This window comes from Mytilus trossulus, chromosome 1 (assembly GCF_036588685.1).
Source record: "Mytilus trossulus isolate FHL-02 chromosome 1, PNRI_Mtr1.1.1.hap1, whole genome shotgun sequence".
NCBI lineage: Eukaryota > Metazoa > Mollusca > Bivalvia > Mytilida > Mytilidae > Mytilus > Mytilus trossulus.
The window spans coordinates 21,445,944-21,462,896 of NC_086373.1; the positions used below are offsets into that span (position 1 = coordinate 21,445,944).

Below are 16,953 nucleotides of genomic sequence, written 5' to 3' on the forward strand. Positions count from 1 at the left end.
AAGTCTACAAAGAAGTCTACATAGAACTACATAGAAGTCTACATAGAAGTATACATAGAAGTCTACATTGAAGTCTACAAAGAAGACTACATAGAAGATTTGACTGAAGGCATAAAGTGTCTGTGTCTAAATCACAATGGATCCTTTCCCAAACAATTAAATCATAAATCAGGTTTTCTCATTTATTTTTCTCCATGACTATTTAAGGAATAACAGTACTGTAGTTGAAGAGTTGCCACCGTCAATTGTAGATTTGACGGTCGCAAATGCAGTTTTACTGGCGACGCGTAGCGGAGACAGTAAAACGGAGATTTGCGACCGTCAAATCAAAATTGACGGTGGCAACTCTTCAACTACAGTACTGTTATTCCGATTCTAATGCATTACAAAAAGAAAAATACGATAAAAACTTGAAAAATGTCTTAATTTGTCAAATAAAAAAAAATCCGTGAAACTTCATGAATGATTTTGGCACAAAGACGTCATGGCTACACGTGACGTCATACAAATGAAAACTTACAAACTGGAGGTTATTACGTTACCTGTACGCTTCAAATTCGGATAACATTACATTAAAACGGCGAATTCGAGGTAGGTGTTGCTTTATTTTCGATTATATAGTTGTAATCGAACATTTGTTGATTCATCAATTCAAAATGGCGGGTCCCTCCTTAGTTACGCCTGGTCAACTGTGGATTTGACGGCAACTTTTAGCCAATGAAAAAATTTGTTACATCCAAATTGCATTAGAATTAAATGTTTATCTGTGTAGAAAACTGAAATTTTATTCCCTTCAACCCTCCACAAGTCTTTGTAAAACTAAAACTGAAAGTAGAATGTCACTTTTTGGTTCCATTAATATGGCATTGCACAGTATAATAAATCTTATCAAATACATGGTTGTCAACTACTACATTTTGGTAGGCGACTCCAAATTTGTTTTAATTGGAAATCTACTTTAAACATCACTCACTATCTCTGATACTTACCATTAATGCATTATCTAATTATCCATGAGATTCAACCCTGTCTAAATTGACAAAACTGTTTAAAAGGGGAAGACAAGCTGCCTGACATGATTCTACTAAATTTTCATACGTGATTGGAATTTTGAATATGGGAATTGAACTTCAAAAGTTCAGCTTAAAGTGGATAAGGCCTATTCGATGTTCCTTTCAGAAGTGCCAAATGTTTTTTTTTAAATCTTCACAGAGAGCAAATGAAATTGGTTGGTATATGTGTTGACATATAAATTGGTTGGTATATGTGTTGACATATTTTTATCGGAATATAAAAAAAAGTTCTATGACACTTGGTCCAAAACTGTAGTATAAAAAGATGAAATATAGCTCCAAAGAATAAGCAAATAAAAAATATAGGTCACCAATAAGAAAAAAATATATATAGCCGTAAAAATCACAGTCAAAGGAGGGAGTTCATATTTGAAATTATGGTAAAAATACCAATATCACAGTTCATTTCATACTTTGAATAAACTTCATAAAATAAACATTAAAAAAAGTTCATAACATAAAAACAATGGTCAATAAACCTGAGCATTATACAATATCCAATATATCTATAAAAATGGGATCATAAAACTTTCCAAAATTTATTATGTATACTATATACAAATAGAATAAATCCTATGTCCTTTTTCCCTGACTTATATTATAACAATATGATAAAAGATTTAAAAAAAAATCTAAAGGTATCGTGAGCAAAGCTAAAACAATAATATCTCAGCCCCTAGCAAAGTCCATGCTTTGGTAAGGGAAAATTAAAAAAATTAATTGAAATCAATATTTCATATATTATCTACAATTTCTGAAGAAAATAAAGCTGCACTTTGATATTATATGGTGTAGATTCTGCAGAAATTTCATGCAATCTAAGATACAGCCATGCATTGGAACTTTTTTGCTTAAAATATGGACTCCTTTCTTGTATGTTCTTTAAGACCCTGCCTGAAATTAGTGGTTTTATATCTAAATGGCAAGATACAGTCTGGTAAACTCAAAAAAATTGGAAATTATAAAAATATGTCTGATGTTAGCACTAAGCATATTTTTGAAGCATCAAGAGAACATATTTTAAAGCTTTGATGACACAATTTGACAGTGATTACAATAAAGCGACATCTTCAACAAGTCAATGTTACTTACACCAAAATAAGCCTTATAATCTGTAGCTACCTTATAAAACCACTTATCACTTCGTTGATTATACAAATCCCTGATATTTCAGTGATTTTACAAAATGACTGATTTTACAAATGCACTGTTACTTATATATTTATCAGTTAAATATTAACAAAATTACAATAAAATATAAACAAAGGAAATATCAGTTGAATATTAACATGGAATGCAACTTAGCATTGACACTTTGCATGTTTTATCCCAAACATTCTTTTACAATGATTTTGTTGGATGAGGAGTTGAAACATTAGATGCAAGGCCAGCCAAGACAGATGCCAGCCAAGACAGATGCCAGGTGATGACAACTGCTCACTTTATAATTTTTCACATTCATTATACTATGTATCAACTTTCTTATTTTGCTCAGTACTTGAACTGTTAACGATTGTTTCTTTGATGTTGTTCTCTGTATTTTTATCCTTCAATTCATTCATTTCTTCTTTGTCTCCTAAAGCATCAGAATCTTTTACACCAGGTAAAATTCCAACTTTCACAGAAAATTCTCTTCCTTTGATCCTTTCAATTGTAAGAGATTTACTTAAAATATCTTTATCATGGTCAGGCAGTTGAATTTTGAACCTTTCTATTCTAGCTCTTGTTTTTTTTGCTGTGACAATATTGTCAACTTTGACCTTCATATCATGCAGAATACCACGGGGATCTGCATCTGGTAATGGTGGACATTTACACTCATGTCGTACATGGGTATACTGTAAATAAAAAATGTTTTCATATATCAATAAAATTAATTGTTTTTTCTTTTCTTAGATGTAAAAAAATCCAACAAGAACTAGTAAAAGGTCAACAGATTTCCAAGTCCAGTGTGTCAAAATAAATTTGAACCACCTAACAAAAGTTCAACTGGAAATTTTGTTATAAATAATGCTATAATATAATATACAATTATGGCCCTTCCAAAATTGTCAAAACAAGAATGTTTTTTCTCTGAGGGCGCTGCCCACAGTGATATAATTTTTAAGTGTTGACAATTTTGGATATTTATACAATATTGTTTAAGTGTGCTACCTTCTATGTAGAATGCTGATACATTATATAAACAACACATAGCTGAGAGGTTGATAGAGCAGATTTTTATCCTGATAAAACATTGTCAACCGCGGCGAAGCCAAGGTTGACAATGCTTTTCGAGGGGTACCAATCACCCTCTCAGCTATGTGTTATTTAATTTATTATACTGAATGTCCTATCATTATTATTTTTTACAGATGAATTGTATTCTAAAAAAGTATTTTCTATGATGTCATGTACATAACAAGGATACGGGTATTAGAAAAATCAACAGAAGTGAAGCAAAATGTTTTATCTTTTTATTTTGACAGTCAAATAATAAAATCTGAGCCAAAACGTAGAACTTGAGCATTGTCTTTAATCACTTGATGTAAATTCAATTCATTGTCCTTTGCATTGTCGATATTTGATTGGTCTGGATGAGAGGGTGACATTCAAAAAAAATGTCACCTGCTCAGCCAGGTGATAGAGTAAATTAACACCCTTGTATTAGCCAATCAAAATATGGCATTTTAATGTGAAGTGTAAAAAATCAAAATAATTTCAATAAAATTGACCATTGGAGCAATTTATAGCTTGATTTACAGTGTATGTGCTTGTCCATGGTAAACTCTAGGTTTTTTTTTATGAATAACCACAATCTCCTTTTGTATATACTTATCACTTCACAACATATGTACACGTCAAGAAAAACATAAAAAAAAAAAATACACATGCACACTATTGTATTTACCCAGTATTTGTAAGATGTTGCAATTTTTCAGCATACTTGAAAATAAATTATTTCTTTATCCTTAAAAACAAATCTTTTGATTACGCATTTGGCTTAGCCTTAAATAAACCTATTCAAATATTGTATACCTTATGAATGAGACAATCAAATAATTCTGCTCTTCTAAAAGATGATGGGTGAGTACTTAACCATTCTGGTTTAGATCTGCCTTCAAGCTGCTCAGCCAAGCTCATCATTGTCCAGAATACAGTTCCACATCTGATGTCATAACATGCCTGTAAATAATTTGACACAGGTTTAAAAGCATTTCAAGCATGGCTTTTAAAGGGAAAATTAAGATGAATCTCTGAGTGGAATAATGTCACTATTTGCAATCTATAATTTAAAATTAATTAAATTAAAAAGTTTGAACAGGTTTGACTTTAATTTCTAAGATCAATTTCTATTTCATGAGCAATATTATATTATATAGATATAAGATGATGTGGTATGAGTGCTTTGTATGAACAGAGCTACTGGTAACAAATAAAATGCATCACTGCAGAATTATAAAAATGACCTATTTCAAATCATTGGCAAACAGTTTCTATATAAGGTATAAGTTGATAAATGTACCTGTAGCAGACAAATAAAATGTATATTTCCATATCTAATCCCACTTTTTTATCGCAACAAGGTTATAAATATAATAAACTATCACAGTATAAAAGTATGTCTTGCCTATTTGTAATTTTGATTATGCAAATGTTGAAATCAAAATAGCAATACTTTAACATCTTAAACAAGTTATGCAAATATTCAAAGTCAATGAACCATGAATGAGTTACATGGCTAAACAATTTCCATGTAAATGAGATGTGCCAATGCTAATACAACGGCATACCAAATAATATTGACTTATTATAAGTCGTTCCAAAACCTTAATTCCATGACTAAGGAGGCAGAGCCATACCTGCCAACTGTCACTATTTGAGGGGGATTTCCCCCATGAAGGCTCCCAAATGGAAATTTGGAAAGAGCAATTTTGTCTACAATTTAAACAAAACAATAAATTTAACAATGGCTATAGGCTTTTTATAGTGTGAAGAAGCCAAAAAAAACCCACACTAAAATATATTTGAAGCCCCCTTTGATGCTTTTGTAGAACTATATATAGGATCCATCTTGCACGTAAAACCCCCATGAGCATTTTGAAAAGTTGGCAGATATGCAGAGCCAAATTATATTGTGGTTCACCATAAACTAGACCTAATCACAAACTAATACGTTGTTGACGCCCGAAACAGCATACATATGTCTTGCTTTTTGACTCCGTCAAGGCGACAAAAAAATTTGCATCCAGCAGTAGGATATAAAAAAGGTACAATAATTTGTTAGTAATATAACACTACTTGGATTGTTCTCTTCATGACTTACTTTTGCTGCCAGTTCTAACCCAACCTTATCTGCTTCATTCTCCAGGAATCTACTGTAAGGCAAATCTAACAGAACCTAAAAAAGTAATGTATATAAGTTTAATATAGTTTATAGCTGTTAGATATCACAATGGATAGTCCTTAAACCATGTCTATGAAAGCTGTAGTAAAATCACAAGTCTTTGAATTAGTCAATAATCAATATAAGTTATTTAAAATTCAGTGTTGCTCATATTTTAATATGACAATTTTTAAAAGGCATAACTCATATAGAAAATAAACTATTATCAAAATATTGTTATGATACATTGGCACATGTAATACATCTTATCTCTTACGTTGACAACTTTGTTCAGGAACCAGTGGAAAACAATGGCTATCCCATCATTTGGCATTAAGGCCCATAAAGTGGTCATCGTAGATATCACAAGGTAATCAACTAACTGTAGCCGGCTTAAATTTTCTGCCTGCCAAAAAAATACAACAGTTATTATGATGTAGCCATGGTCTTTTCAAACTTATCAATATTGTAGTATGGCTGTTTACCAGCATACCATGCAGTAAGTTGCTGATAGTTTAGGGTAACTTCTGTGCATTCCTGGGTATAAGATATTTTATTTATTATTTTATCATAAAGAACTGTTATTTATATTATTATTTTATTGGAGAAAAAATGCATGGAAATATTTGAGCTTGTTATATATGTTTGTTGTGGTTTGTTTTGGTGATTAGTATGGTCTGTGTAAACACTGAAATATTTGAGTGTGTTATGTTTGTTGTGGTTTGTGTTGGTGGTTAGTATAGTCTGTTGAATATGTTGTCTGTCTAATATTTTTATCAAGTCCTGCAATCCTTTTTGTGAGTTATAATATATGCTCAAATGTAATCATGAAAAGATCCTCAAGATTATATAAAAACATTTTACACAATTTCATGACATTTCTTTTCAAACATGTACATTTTTTTTAAATATCAATACATACTGTATGTTTCAGAATAGCATGAGACATTTCATGGGCTAGTACAATAGCTAACTGATCCACATCATGTACAAACTCTATCAGCCCTCGGTTTACAAATATATGACCTGTCTAAATATAAAAGTACAAAATATTAACAGGTATGTCAAATTTTTTTTACATGATAGTATAACAACTAAAAATGTTATGCACTACTTTTGTACTCATTGTTACTATTTGTTTTATGTATAAATATAGAGAAACAAGGCACATCAAGATATTTAAGGGGATCGTGGGTCTAAACCAATTTTTTTATTTAATATAGGATTTCACTATATTTTTCTATAAATGAACTTTATCTTATACATAATCGAAAAATGAAATAAAAAGATGGAGTCACCATTTATTTACGCTCACAATCTGCCTTCAAAAGAAACATACATTTTTGTTAATTTCCTTTTTTTCTGTTGAACTAATAGGAAAAGTAGTGGTAATATCGAAATAAAAAAAAAGCTAAATTACAGAAATCGCTAAAATTTTACAATTATCTAGTTTATGTACAGCTGATTCAAAAACAATAATAAAAAATATAGGTCACCAATGAGTTAAAAAAACCATTTCAATCTTAATGCAAAAAAATGTCATTTTTGCACCAAAGGGAGGTAATTTAGAGCTTTTTCAATGATATCTACATTTTAAAAGTTATCTGGGGGCCAACACAAATTGATTCTTCTTTTTTTCTCTTTTTTTCTTTTTTTTCTTCTGTCATTTTTGCACCAAAGGGAGGTAATTTAGAGCTTTTTCAATGATATCTACATTTTAAAAGTTATCTGGGGGCCAACACAAATTGATTTTTTGGAATGATTTTTGTACCATATGATAAAGTAACAACTACTAAAGCTAAAAGATAAAATTTGTAATGAAAAATAAATGTTTAATTTTTTTCTGAAAATCTTATACCCGTGAGCCTCCTTTATAGATAACTTGGCAGGATATAATGTATGACAAGGGTAGATGGACTTTTTAACAGTTTCACTAATCAAACCTTTTAAAAAAGGAGGAAACTTTAAGCAGAGGACACTTTCCAATATGAATTTCATGATTATCAGAGTATTACTAATTCTTAGGCAAGTGAACCCTTTATTGGCCTATATTTAAAAACACATTAATTCTTAGGCAATTTAACCCTTTCTTGCCCTATTATTTAAAAACAAATTAATCAAATTGTGGTTGCAGATGATCTCAGTAGGTGATTGGTTAAGATAAAAGGTCACAACATATATCAGCTCTAATTATTGTTTAAGTTGTTCACTATAACATATGAATATATATTTTATTTAATACAACATTCTATGTTAAAAGAAGTCTTTCATTTATATGTGCTTCCTTTTGATCCAGAGATGCTTATATATGCAGCATATATGAAGTGTTTGTGCATCAATTTCGTAAGTGAATGACTTAAACAAGAATGTGAAGGTTCTCAAAAGAGAGTTTGGTCTTGGGTTGTCGTTATAGATGGTCAGAGATGTCTCCATAGAATAGAATTAGATGGTCTGAGTTCTTGTACCCGTTGACAGCAGGATTGAGGTTTCACTATACTAACTAGTAACAGGATAGCATTGACTGCAGGATTGAGGTTTCACTATACATGTACTTACTGGTTATACAATGGATTTGACTGCAGGATTGAGGTTTCACTATACTAACTAGTAATAGGATAGCATTGACTGCAGGATTGAGGTTTCACTATACTTACTAGTTAAACAATGGATTTGACTGCAGGATTGAGGTTTCATTATACTAACTAGTAATAGGATAGCATTTACAGCAGTATTGAGGTTTCACTATACTTACTGATAATACAACAGCATTGACTGCAGGGTCCTCAACTATAGCTACTGTCCACTTTACGTCCTTGACCTGACTGATGTCTTGATTGGCATTAATCAGTACATTCAATGTATTCAGAACTACACCATAGTACAAGTGATTAGCAGGGAGGAACTTTCCTTTTAATTCAGCACATAACTGCAAATAATAGAAACCCAATGAATGAGACACGTACAACATACAAAATAAAAAAAGTGAAATCCAAAATTAATTGTCCAACTACTAGAAATAAATACACTACAAAAATGTACTAGGAGGTGGTTTATGGTAATATTTATCAAAATTTAGGAAATTAATCAATTGTTGCAAATACAGAGATTTTTTTATGCCTAACTTTCCACAACAAGAATGTTCAGTCAACATTAAATAACTAGATCTTAAACCAATAATTTAGTCTGACATTAAAAATGCTTGATAATATGTGGAAACTTTCCCTGGTATGTAATCTTAAAAATCTGGTAAAATAAACAATATTTAAAATGTGATTAGGTGTTTGAAGTTGGTGTTGTAAAGTAAACAAGTTAACAAACCTTTTGAGCTTGAAATTCCATAATTTTATCAAACTGATAATCTGTAAAAGCAATAAACCTCTCTCTTCCTGAAACTGGTGCCACCTGCAGATGTGTCCGATGGTAAACATAAAAACAGCAGCCCAACAATGTGATTAGTAATATAAGTTCATGGCGCTTTTTTCTGGCAGAATGAAAGAAGTATCTTCGTTTTTTATCTGGAAGTGCTTGCCACCATTGTCTAAAACCTCTGGAATAGCATAATAGAATATAAAATACAAATAATTAATAACAGCATTATTGATTAAATAAGGTTATAAAACTATTGTTCAATCTTTGTAATGAACATGATGTATTTGGTAATTTATCATGGTTTGAAGCATTTATATAATAGACAACTATATTAGGTTTTTTCTGCATTGTTTTTCTGTGACAGACTTGTTTAAGGCATTGTTATTCTGTGACAGACTTGTTTAAGGCATTGTTATTCTGTGACAGACTTGTTTAAGGCATTGTACAAGATCTGACATGTCTTACCATATTGTTTATGAATCTTATTATTTGAGTACAGTAAGTGATATAAGAGCAAATGATTATATAATTCAACATCATCAGGTCAAAGTATTGAGCTGGCTTACAGTAATTGCAAGCATTTTTTTGAAGATATTTTTAATTTTAGTTGTATTTGGGATTGTGGTATATTAACTGTTATGCTGTTATTATAGAGTTGAGTACTTTTCCTTTACTGATTATTGTACATGTAATACTTAACAGTATTGTGTAGACATCTTTCTTTTATGTAACCACCTTTTAAAATGAAGGTCTAATACAAAGCAAGGTTCATATTCAAATGAAATTAACAAGTTCTTGACCTCAATATGCATTTAACTTGTCACTGTACAAGAACAGTTATCATCATACATTCACATTGTATCTACACTATCTAAGGATTATTTGATAAATTGAAATCTGGAACAGACATTTATTGAAGACAGATTGTTAAAACTCTGTAAACCAACCAACCAAAGAACAATTCTACAAAACATTATAGGAAGCAAATCAAACAATATACATTCTATTATATGTCATAACAATAATTTATTGTTGTCAAAAAATGTTTCAATTCCATTTTAATTTGATAAAAAAAATAATCCAACCAAACAAACAATATTTCCACAATCTTATTTCCAGAAAAAAATACCCTTTTATAATATCTTTTAAAATCATTGTGAAAAAGAAAAGTTTGGTATCATTACAATCAGTAATGCTGCAGAGTAAAATATAAAGTGCCCTGCAAAATCTAGGACAGACTAGTTCATTAAAAATATATACCTGTGAAGTAGTACCAGCTTAAAATAAAGAAGTTATCCTTATATCAAATTTGAATATTTTTTCATGTCTTTTACATGTACATGTTTGTGGTCTTCATAAATAATACTTTATTCAGAAGCAAAACAGCTTATAGAATTTACATGATTTTTAAATGCATCAGTTTAATATTAATAACAACTAGACATCATTCAGATGGGAGTCATCTCTGTGGGCCCGCTCTGAATAATTATGTGTGGTAAAAAATAATATTATCATAGGACATGGGGTTTTCAACTAATACAAACGTTTGTGACCTTGATCCTTGATATTAGGGAGTTGTACATACATTATGACACAACCTGCAGAGTTGGTTAATATACATACATGTCAGGTGTACCGTAAACTATTAAATCATAAAGGTTCTCAAGATACAATGTGGACACGATCTTTACCATATGACATGGGGTTGTCAACTGAAACCAAAGTTTTCAACCTTGACCTTTGACATAGGTTGTACATACATTAAGACCCTATGCAGACAGGTGGATGAATAGACAGACTGAGGGACAGGCAAACAGACATACAGGCGAACGGACTAACAGGCCCAAAGTCATCTTACACCTCTGACAAATAGGTCAAAGCTTTCACTTACCTTCCACTAATAATTCCTGTTCCTTTCAAGACATTCCTAATAATTGGCCAAACTGTTGGATCAAAATGACGTCTTGGACTAGTATGAAATTTGCTGTGTTTATTTGGTGATTGACGATTATAACAGAATTTGGTGAAATTAAGCTGAAGTAATATTTTTTTTCTTTTGCTGTTTTGATGAAAAATATGAATAGATTTCCATGTTTCATGTACAATTCTTCTATATTGACTAGGATTGTTAAATTTTAAGAGTGATCCTGTTCTAACCAAATGCATTGCTATAAAATTACAATCACACAACCCTAACAAGTTCTAATGATTTAGCATATCATGTAGAAATTTCTTGAGACGGTCATGTTTTCTTCCTCATGTTTATTGTGAAATGGTAGTCAAAACGAAAGTAGAACACAAGGGAGATAATAAAACAAATATTTAAGCTAATGACCAACTACAAAGTTTATCTTTTATCAACAGTAACGGTCAATAAACGTTTTCAATAAATACAAAGAAAATGTACAAAATTTTATGATAGATTGTAATCATTGTCTCAGCACCAAACAGTTTTATGGAACATTTAGCGATTATGTTAGAGAAGTTTGTACACTGAAGTTTGTGATATTTTGTAATTACCAATATTGGGCACTCAAGATGTCTCTTCTTGATAATAGCTTGTACAAAGTTTGTTAATCTATAAAAAAAAAAGATGTGGTATGATTGCCAGTGAGACAACTCTCCACAAGATACCAAAATAACACAGAAATTAACAACTATAGGTAACTTCATTTTAAAAATTAAGTATGGATTTTTTAAGGAATAAATTAGAAATAATGTCAACTAGATGCTCGGCAGGGCCTAGCTTTACGACCGCAGAGGTCAAACCCTGAAAATTTGGGGCAAGTATGGACACAACATTCAAGCTGGATACAGCTCTGAATTTGGATTGTGATTAAATAGTTGACACAGCATAGGTTTCTGACACAGAATAAATGTAGTCTAATGAATTTAATTTCTTTGTTTGGCTTTTGAGCTATTTACTATGATGTTGAATATTAATCCTCTCAAAGAAAAAATATTTGAAGAAATTTTCTTTTTAAATAAATTCTGAAATGAAATGAGAGAAAAAAATTGACCCCCACCCCATTTTTTTTTCACTTCCCCCTTTTCCTTATTCCAAAACTGATCTAAATTCAAATTTCTAATGGAATTTGCAACAATAACTACTCATTTACATACATCATAAAATATCAAAATATAAAATGTCATGCAGACATGGTTAAAATTAATATTAATTAAAATAGTAACTTTAAAAAAAATAAATAGTGAATGTGTCCAAAAGGACACAGATGATGCCCCCGCTAGCATATAACGTTATAAAGGGACATAACTCAAGAACTGTAAAAGTGAAGCTGCCAAAAAATTGAGTTAAGAGGTAATAAGCATTATATACACATTTCATTAAATTTAGTTGAGACAAACCTTACTTGTGAGAACAGAAACTAAAAAAATCTCCAATTTTTCCACTTGTAAAGGGGGAAAACAATAGAATGGTAATCAAAGTGCTTGTAATCACTGAATGGTAAAGATTGCTTTAACTTATCAGTTGGTAGTAAAGTGAATATTGCATTATAAAATTGAGAATGGAAATGGGGAATGTGTCAAAGAGACAACAACCCGACCATATAAAAAAACAAGAATGTGTCCTCAGTACACGAATGCCCCACTCGCACTATCATTTTCCATGTTCAGTGGACCCTGAAATTGGGGTAAAAACTCTAATTTGGCATTAAAATTAAAAAGATCATATCATAGGGAACATGTGTACTAAGTTTGAAGTCGATTGGACTTCAACTTCATCAAAAACTACCTTGGCATAGCAACAGCAGAAGGTCACCAACAGGTCTTCAATGTAGCGAGAAATTCCGGCACCTGGAGGCGTCCTTCAGCTGGTCCCTAAACAAACATATACTAGTTCAGTGATAATTGTATATTGTATAAAGCATTGATTTAAGTTGATTCAACTTCTATTCTGGACAAAGAAAGATCACTCCAATTTTCAAAGAAGATTATATAAAGCATTGGTTTTAGGTGATTCAACAACCATTCTGGACAAAAAAAGATAACTCTAATTTATTAACTTGAAACTACAAAAATGTTTTTAGCCCCTTTTTTTCCTTTTTTTTCCAAGACTGTTTGCCCCATAACCCTTAAAACATATCTCAACCTTCTCCTTATGGTATTAAACATTGTGGAACAATTGATATACTTATACACAACTTATTGTACTGACACTAGATAAATGCTATTTTTGGGTCCTTTGGGCCCCTTATTCCTAAACCTTAGGTACAATAACCCCAAAAATCAATCCAAAATTTCCTTTTGTGGATATAAACATTGTTTTAAATTTTATTGATTTCTGTTTACTAATACTTCAGTTATTATTCTGAACCCATCCGTCTTCGGACGATAATGACAACAACGACGACAACTTGATACCAATATACAACCACAACATTTTTTGCCGTCATATAAAAATAATGGTCTTAGTAAGCATACCACATCTCCTTATTTTAAGAAATACTAAAGTTCCAGGTCCTCTATTATCTGAAAGTTTATACTTTATTGTTAAACATGCTGTTTCATGTATAAATCAAAAGTTCATATCTCAATTTACTCTGTGATAATTTATTTTGCAATCACAGTTGCATTAAACTATCACTACAAAAATAAAATACTGATCACTGTATTCACTTGAACCATGATCATCCTTTGTCCTATGTCTTTTCTTGTTATTGGGTTGCTGTCTCATCTTGATGTACCTTGCATCTTCTAATAGTGATGTTACTGATGTAACATCTGTTTCACACCAAACTATCTTAAAAACTGAATCTGAGCAAAATAAAACTTGAACCAGCAATAACAGAAGACAATAGATCCAAACACTATATGGATGATTTGATGGTTGGCAAAGGTGTGTTATAAAGGGATGTATTTTGCCTATCATGACTGTACTTTTAACAGCTGTTTTTTTGTCTTTCCTTCTCTTGTTCTGAATACAATCTATTGAATTAGACCAAATAATGTTTCCTGTAATTCATTTTCCAATATTTTTAGCATTTTTGAATTAACAATACAGAGGCAGAGTGAATATATATGTACTAGTTGTTGAAGGCATTGTCACTATCTGAAGATACTCCATTTTTTCTTTCTGTTTTTTTTTTATCAATTGGTTACAGGCTCATTGGCAATAACAACACATCACATCATTTTTCTGCAAGAACACATCAGAAAATGTCAAACCATTATATATTCCTCATATCACTCAGACACTGATTTATTCTCAAAAAGTCAAACTAAGTGTAAAGGTATATATGTTCCGGACCATGAGTATTTGGACCATACGAGTATGGTCATGACCATATGGGTATATACTCATATGGTCCGACCGTACCTGTATGGTCCGGGTAATAAACACTCTGTTACAGTTTACTTTACATACGTCTCAACTCTTCATATGGTATGACTGTTCATTAAAAAGACGCTATCATATAGGTAATTTTATATTAATTTAGATAATCATAACAAAAAGATTAGATACAAATAAATAGAAGTTTCAAATAGTTAATTTTACTTACTTGTCAAAACTTGGTCACATTGCCTATGGTCATTACCTATTTGTTATAAAGAGTGAATGGCAATATGTCGACTTAAAAAAAAAATATTTCCAAAAATTTCTTAAAGAACTGTTACACAAGAAGTCAATTGAAAGTAACATATTTTATTTAAGTTGTCTTGTGAATATGGTGTATTGCAGTTGTGTTACGATATTTGAGATCTGGAGCCTCTTAAAACATCGTAAATATATCTGAATGGTCCAAGACCTCGGTATCATTGTACGCAGCTGCAAAAAGGCTAACTTTTCATTCGCAAACAAAAGATGTAAATGAAAAGGATCGTGCACAACATGTACAAGGACTAGTAAATGCAAAAAAGCTATGATACCGTGTGGAAGTAACTGTCACCTCAAGCCTACATGCAAGAATGTAATTAGTGATGAAAACTAACTAGGGCATCAATATTTAATTTTTACGTAGTCTTTGAATAATAAAATTAATACATTGTCATCATGGTAACCATCATGGCTTTTTTAGATAGTTTTTGTATTGATACGTCTATAATGTAATTTGAAAAAATATCTATATGGTCCAAATACTCATATGGTCCGGCCCGTTAATAACCAAACTAGATTTATACTCATATGGTTCGACCATACTCGTACGGTCGGACCATATGAGTATACGCATATGGTCATGACCATACGGGTATGGTCCAAATACTCATATGGTCCGGAACATATATATGTCTTTATTATGCGCCCCATAGATAAGCACTGATACTGATGATGTGTACACTAAGATGATGCTACTGTTTACAATTATACTTGTATGCCTAAACTAGTGTTACTTCTTATTGCCCACATATTGTAGGAATAACGATAACTAAGGACAGTTCCTTTTTTTAGCCATAACTCATAAGACATTTTAAAGTTATTTTTTATTAATCTTTTTAAATATATATTTTACAAATATCACAGAATAAAATAATCAATTATGATTTTTAAAAAGAATTTGCTTTACATAAACAAATTTCATAATATATATCTAAATTGACATTTTCTCTACATAAGAACCATTTGTTAATGTTCATAAATGTCAGAAATTTTTGCCAAGGTCCATTCCTAGCCTATTGACACCCTAACCTGAAACCCTGTGTTTGTCCCGGATTACAGTCATTAACAAGTTAAACTATGATTTTTGCTCACTAATGGTATTCCCACATATGTATTATGTTGTCAGAGTGAGTGATAGATGTTAAAAGAAACAACACATGTAAAGCAGGCCCATATGAAGGTAGATTCTAAAATTTGGAATCCCTTGATTAGTAGATTAAAAGATATATAGTTACCAATAAAATATACATGAAAATTTCATGATTATCATGGTTATACTAAATTGCAGGAAGGTCTATATGAAAATTGTTGTGGGTATAGGTGAAGAAATAACTTCATTAAAGGTTCAACCAAGTACCAATTTTGTATAGGCATGAAGGAAGACTTTTGAGAAACCACTAAATCAGATATTCACTAATTAACAATTTTTACTCTATCCACAAAACCTTTCACTCTTGAGTGCGAAAGCAAGAAAATGAAAAGAAATAATTTAATGTATTACAATTTTAAATTTAATTTATACCAGAAAACTTAATTTCCTAAAAGTACAACAGTATCTTCACACTTGGTGCTTAGATTAATTGACTCTTTTTTAACACTCAGCCAATAATATAACACATTATCCCTGGCTAAGTTTATTTCTAGGATTTTGATTAGTTAACGTTGTTGCAAAACCCATAGCCCCTGAGTGTTGCCAACCCATGTCCCCGGACATTGCTACCCATTACATTGGGGAAATTCACACACGTTTTCCTTAGTTCCATGGTTGTTCCTTATGAAATATCGAATTCTGTAGATTATTTATGATGTCTGTATAACTAGATACTTAATACACTAACAATTTTATCTTATTATGTGGATTATTTGCACTCATTTTAGAAATGGATCACTATTCTGCCACATTGTCAATGAATGGGACTACTGACCTAGCTATGAAAATGACCCAAGTTGACGTCACACCGTCTAAGATGTAACTCTCACAACTTTGAGCGTCAAATTCGACCCGCTTTACTTTCTCTCTTCAGATTAAAAACATCTTATATAAGTCTACCTGTAGGGTTCTACCAAAGGTAGTACCCTACAGCCTGTTAAAAATATGTCAAAATCCCAAATTTAAATAAAAGGTATTTAAACTAGAGGCTCTAAAGAGCCTGTGTCGCTCACCTTGGTATATGTGAATATTTAACAAAGGAAGCAGATGGATTCATGACAAAATTGTGTTTTGGTGATGGTGATGTGTTTGTGAATCTTACTTTACTAAACAGTCTTGCTGCTTACAATTATCTTTATCGATAATGAACTTGGCCCAGTAGTATCAGTGGAAATGTTAATAATTTATGAAAATTGTTAAAAATTGATTATAAAGGACAATAACTCCTTAGGGGGTCAATTGACCATTTCGGTCATGTTGACTTATTTGTAAATCTTACTTTGCTGAACATTATTGCTGTTTACAGTTTATCTCTATCTATAATAATATTCAAGATAATAACCAAAAACAGCAAAATTTCCTTAAAATTACAAATTCA

The 16,953-nt window shown here is 31.2% G+C and overlaps 1 protein-coding gene across 1 annotated transcript; it reads right to left on the bottom strand.

Annotated features, from left to right (window-relative positions):
• Positions 1–2,479: 2,479 nt before the first annotated feature.
• On the bottom strand, positions 2,480–11,077 carry LOC134718666 (metalloendopeptidase OMA1, mitochondrial-like). The gene is made up of 8 exons (XM_063581323.1): positions 10,700–11,077; positions 8,758–8,986; positions 8,192–8,365; positions 6,362–6,469; positions 5,717–5,845; positions 5,380–5,454; positions 4,092–4,238; positions 2,480–2,911 (listed from the first exon to the last, which is right to left on the bottom strand). Exons 1-8 carry the CDS (start codon positions 10,972–10,974, stop codon positions 2,540–2,542), a joined length of 1,509 nt encoding a protein of 502 aa, XP_063437393.1. The 5' UTR covers positions 10,975–11,077; the 3' UTR covers positions 2,480–2,539.
• Between the last annotated feature and the right edge of the window lie 5,876 nt (positions 11,078–16,953).

Coding starts and splice junctions, on each gene's coding strand:
- LOC134718666 (XM_063581323.1), bottom strand. CDS start 10,974: ATGCATTTGGTTAGAACAGGATCACTCTTAAAATTTAACAATCCTAGT. Junction 5,846..6,361: donor ATGCTATTCTGAAACATACA/GTATGTATTGAT, acceptor TTTTTTTGGCAG/GCAGAAAATTTAAGCCGGCT. Junction 2,912..4,091: donor TTGATTGTCTCATTCATAAG/GTATACAATATT, acceptor TTTTATTTACAG/TATACCCATGTACGACATGA.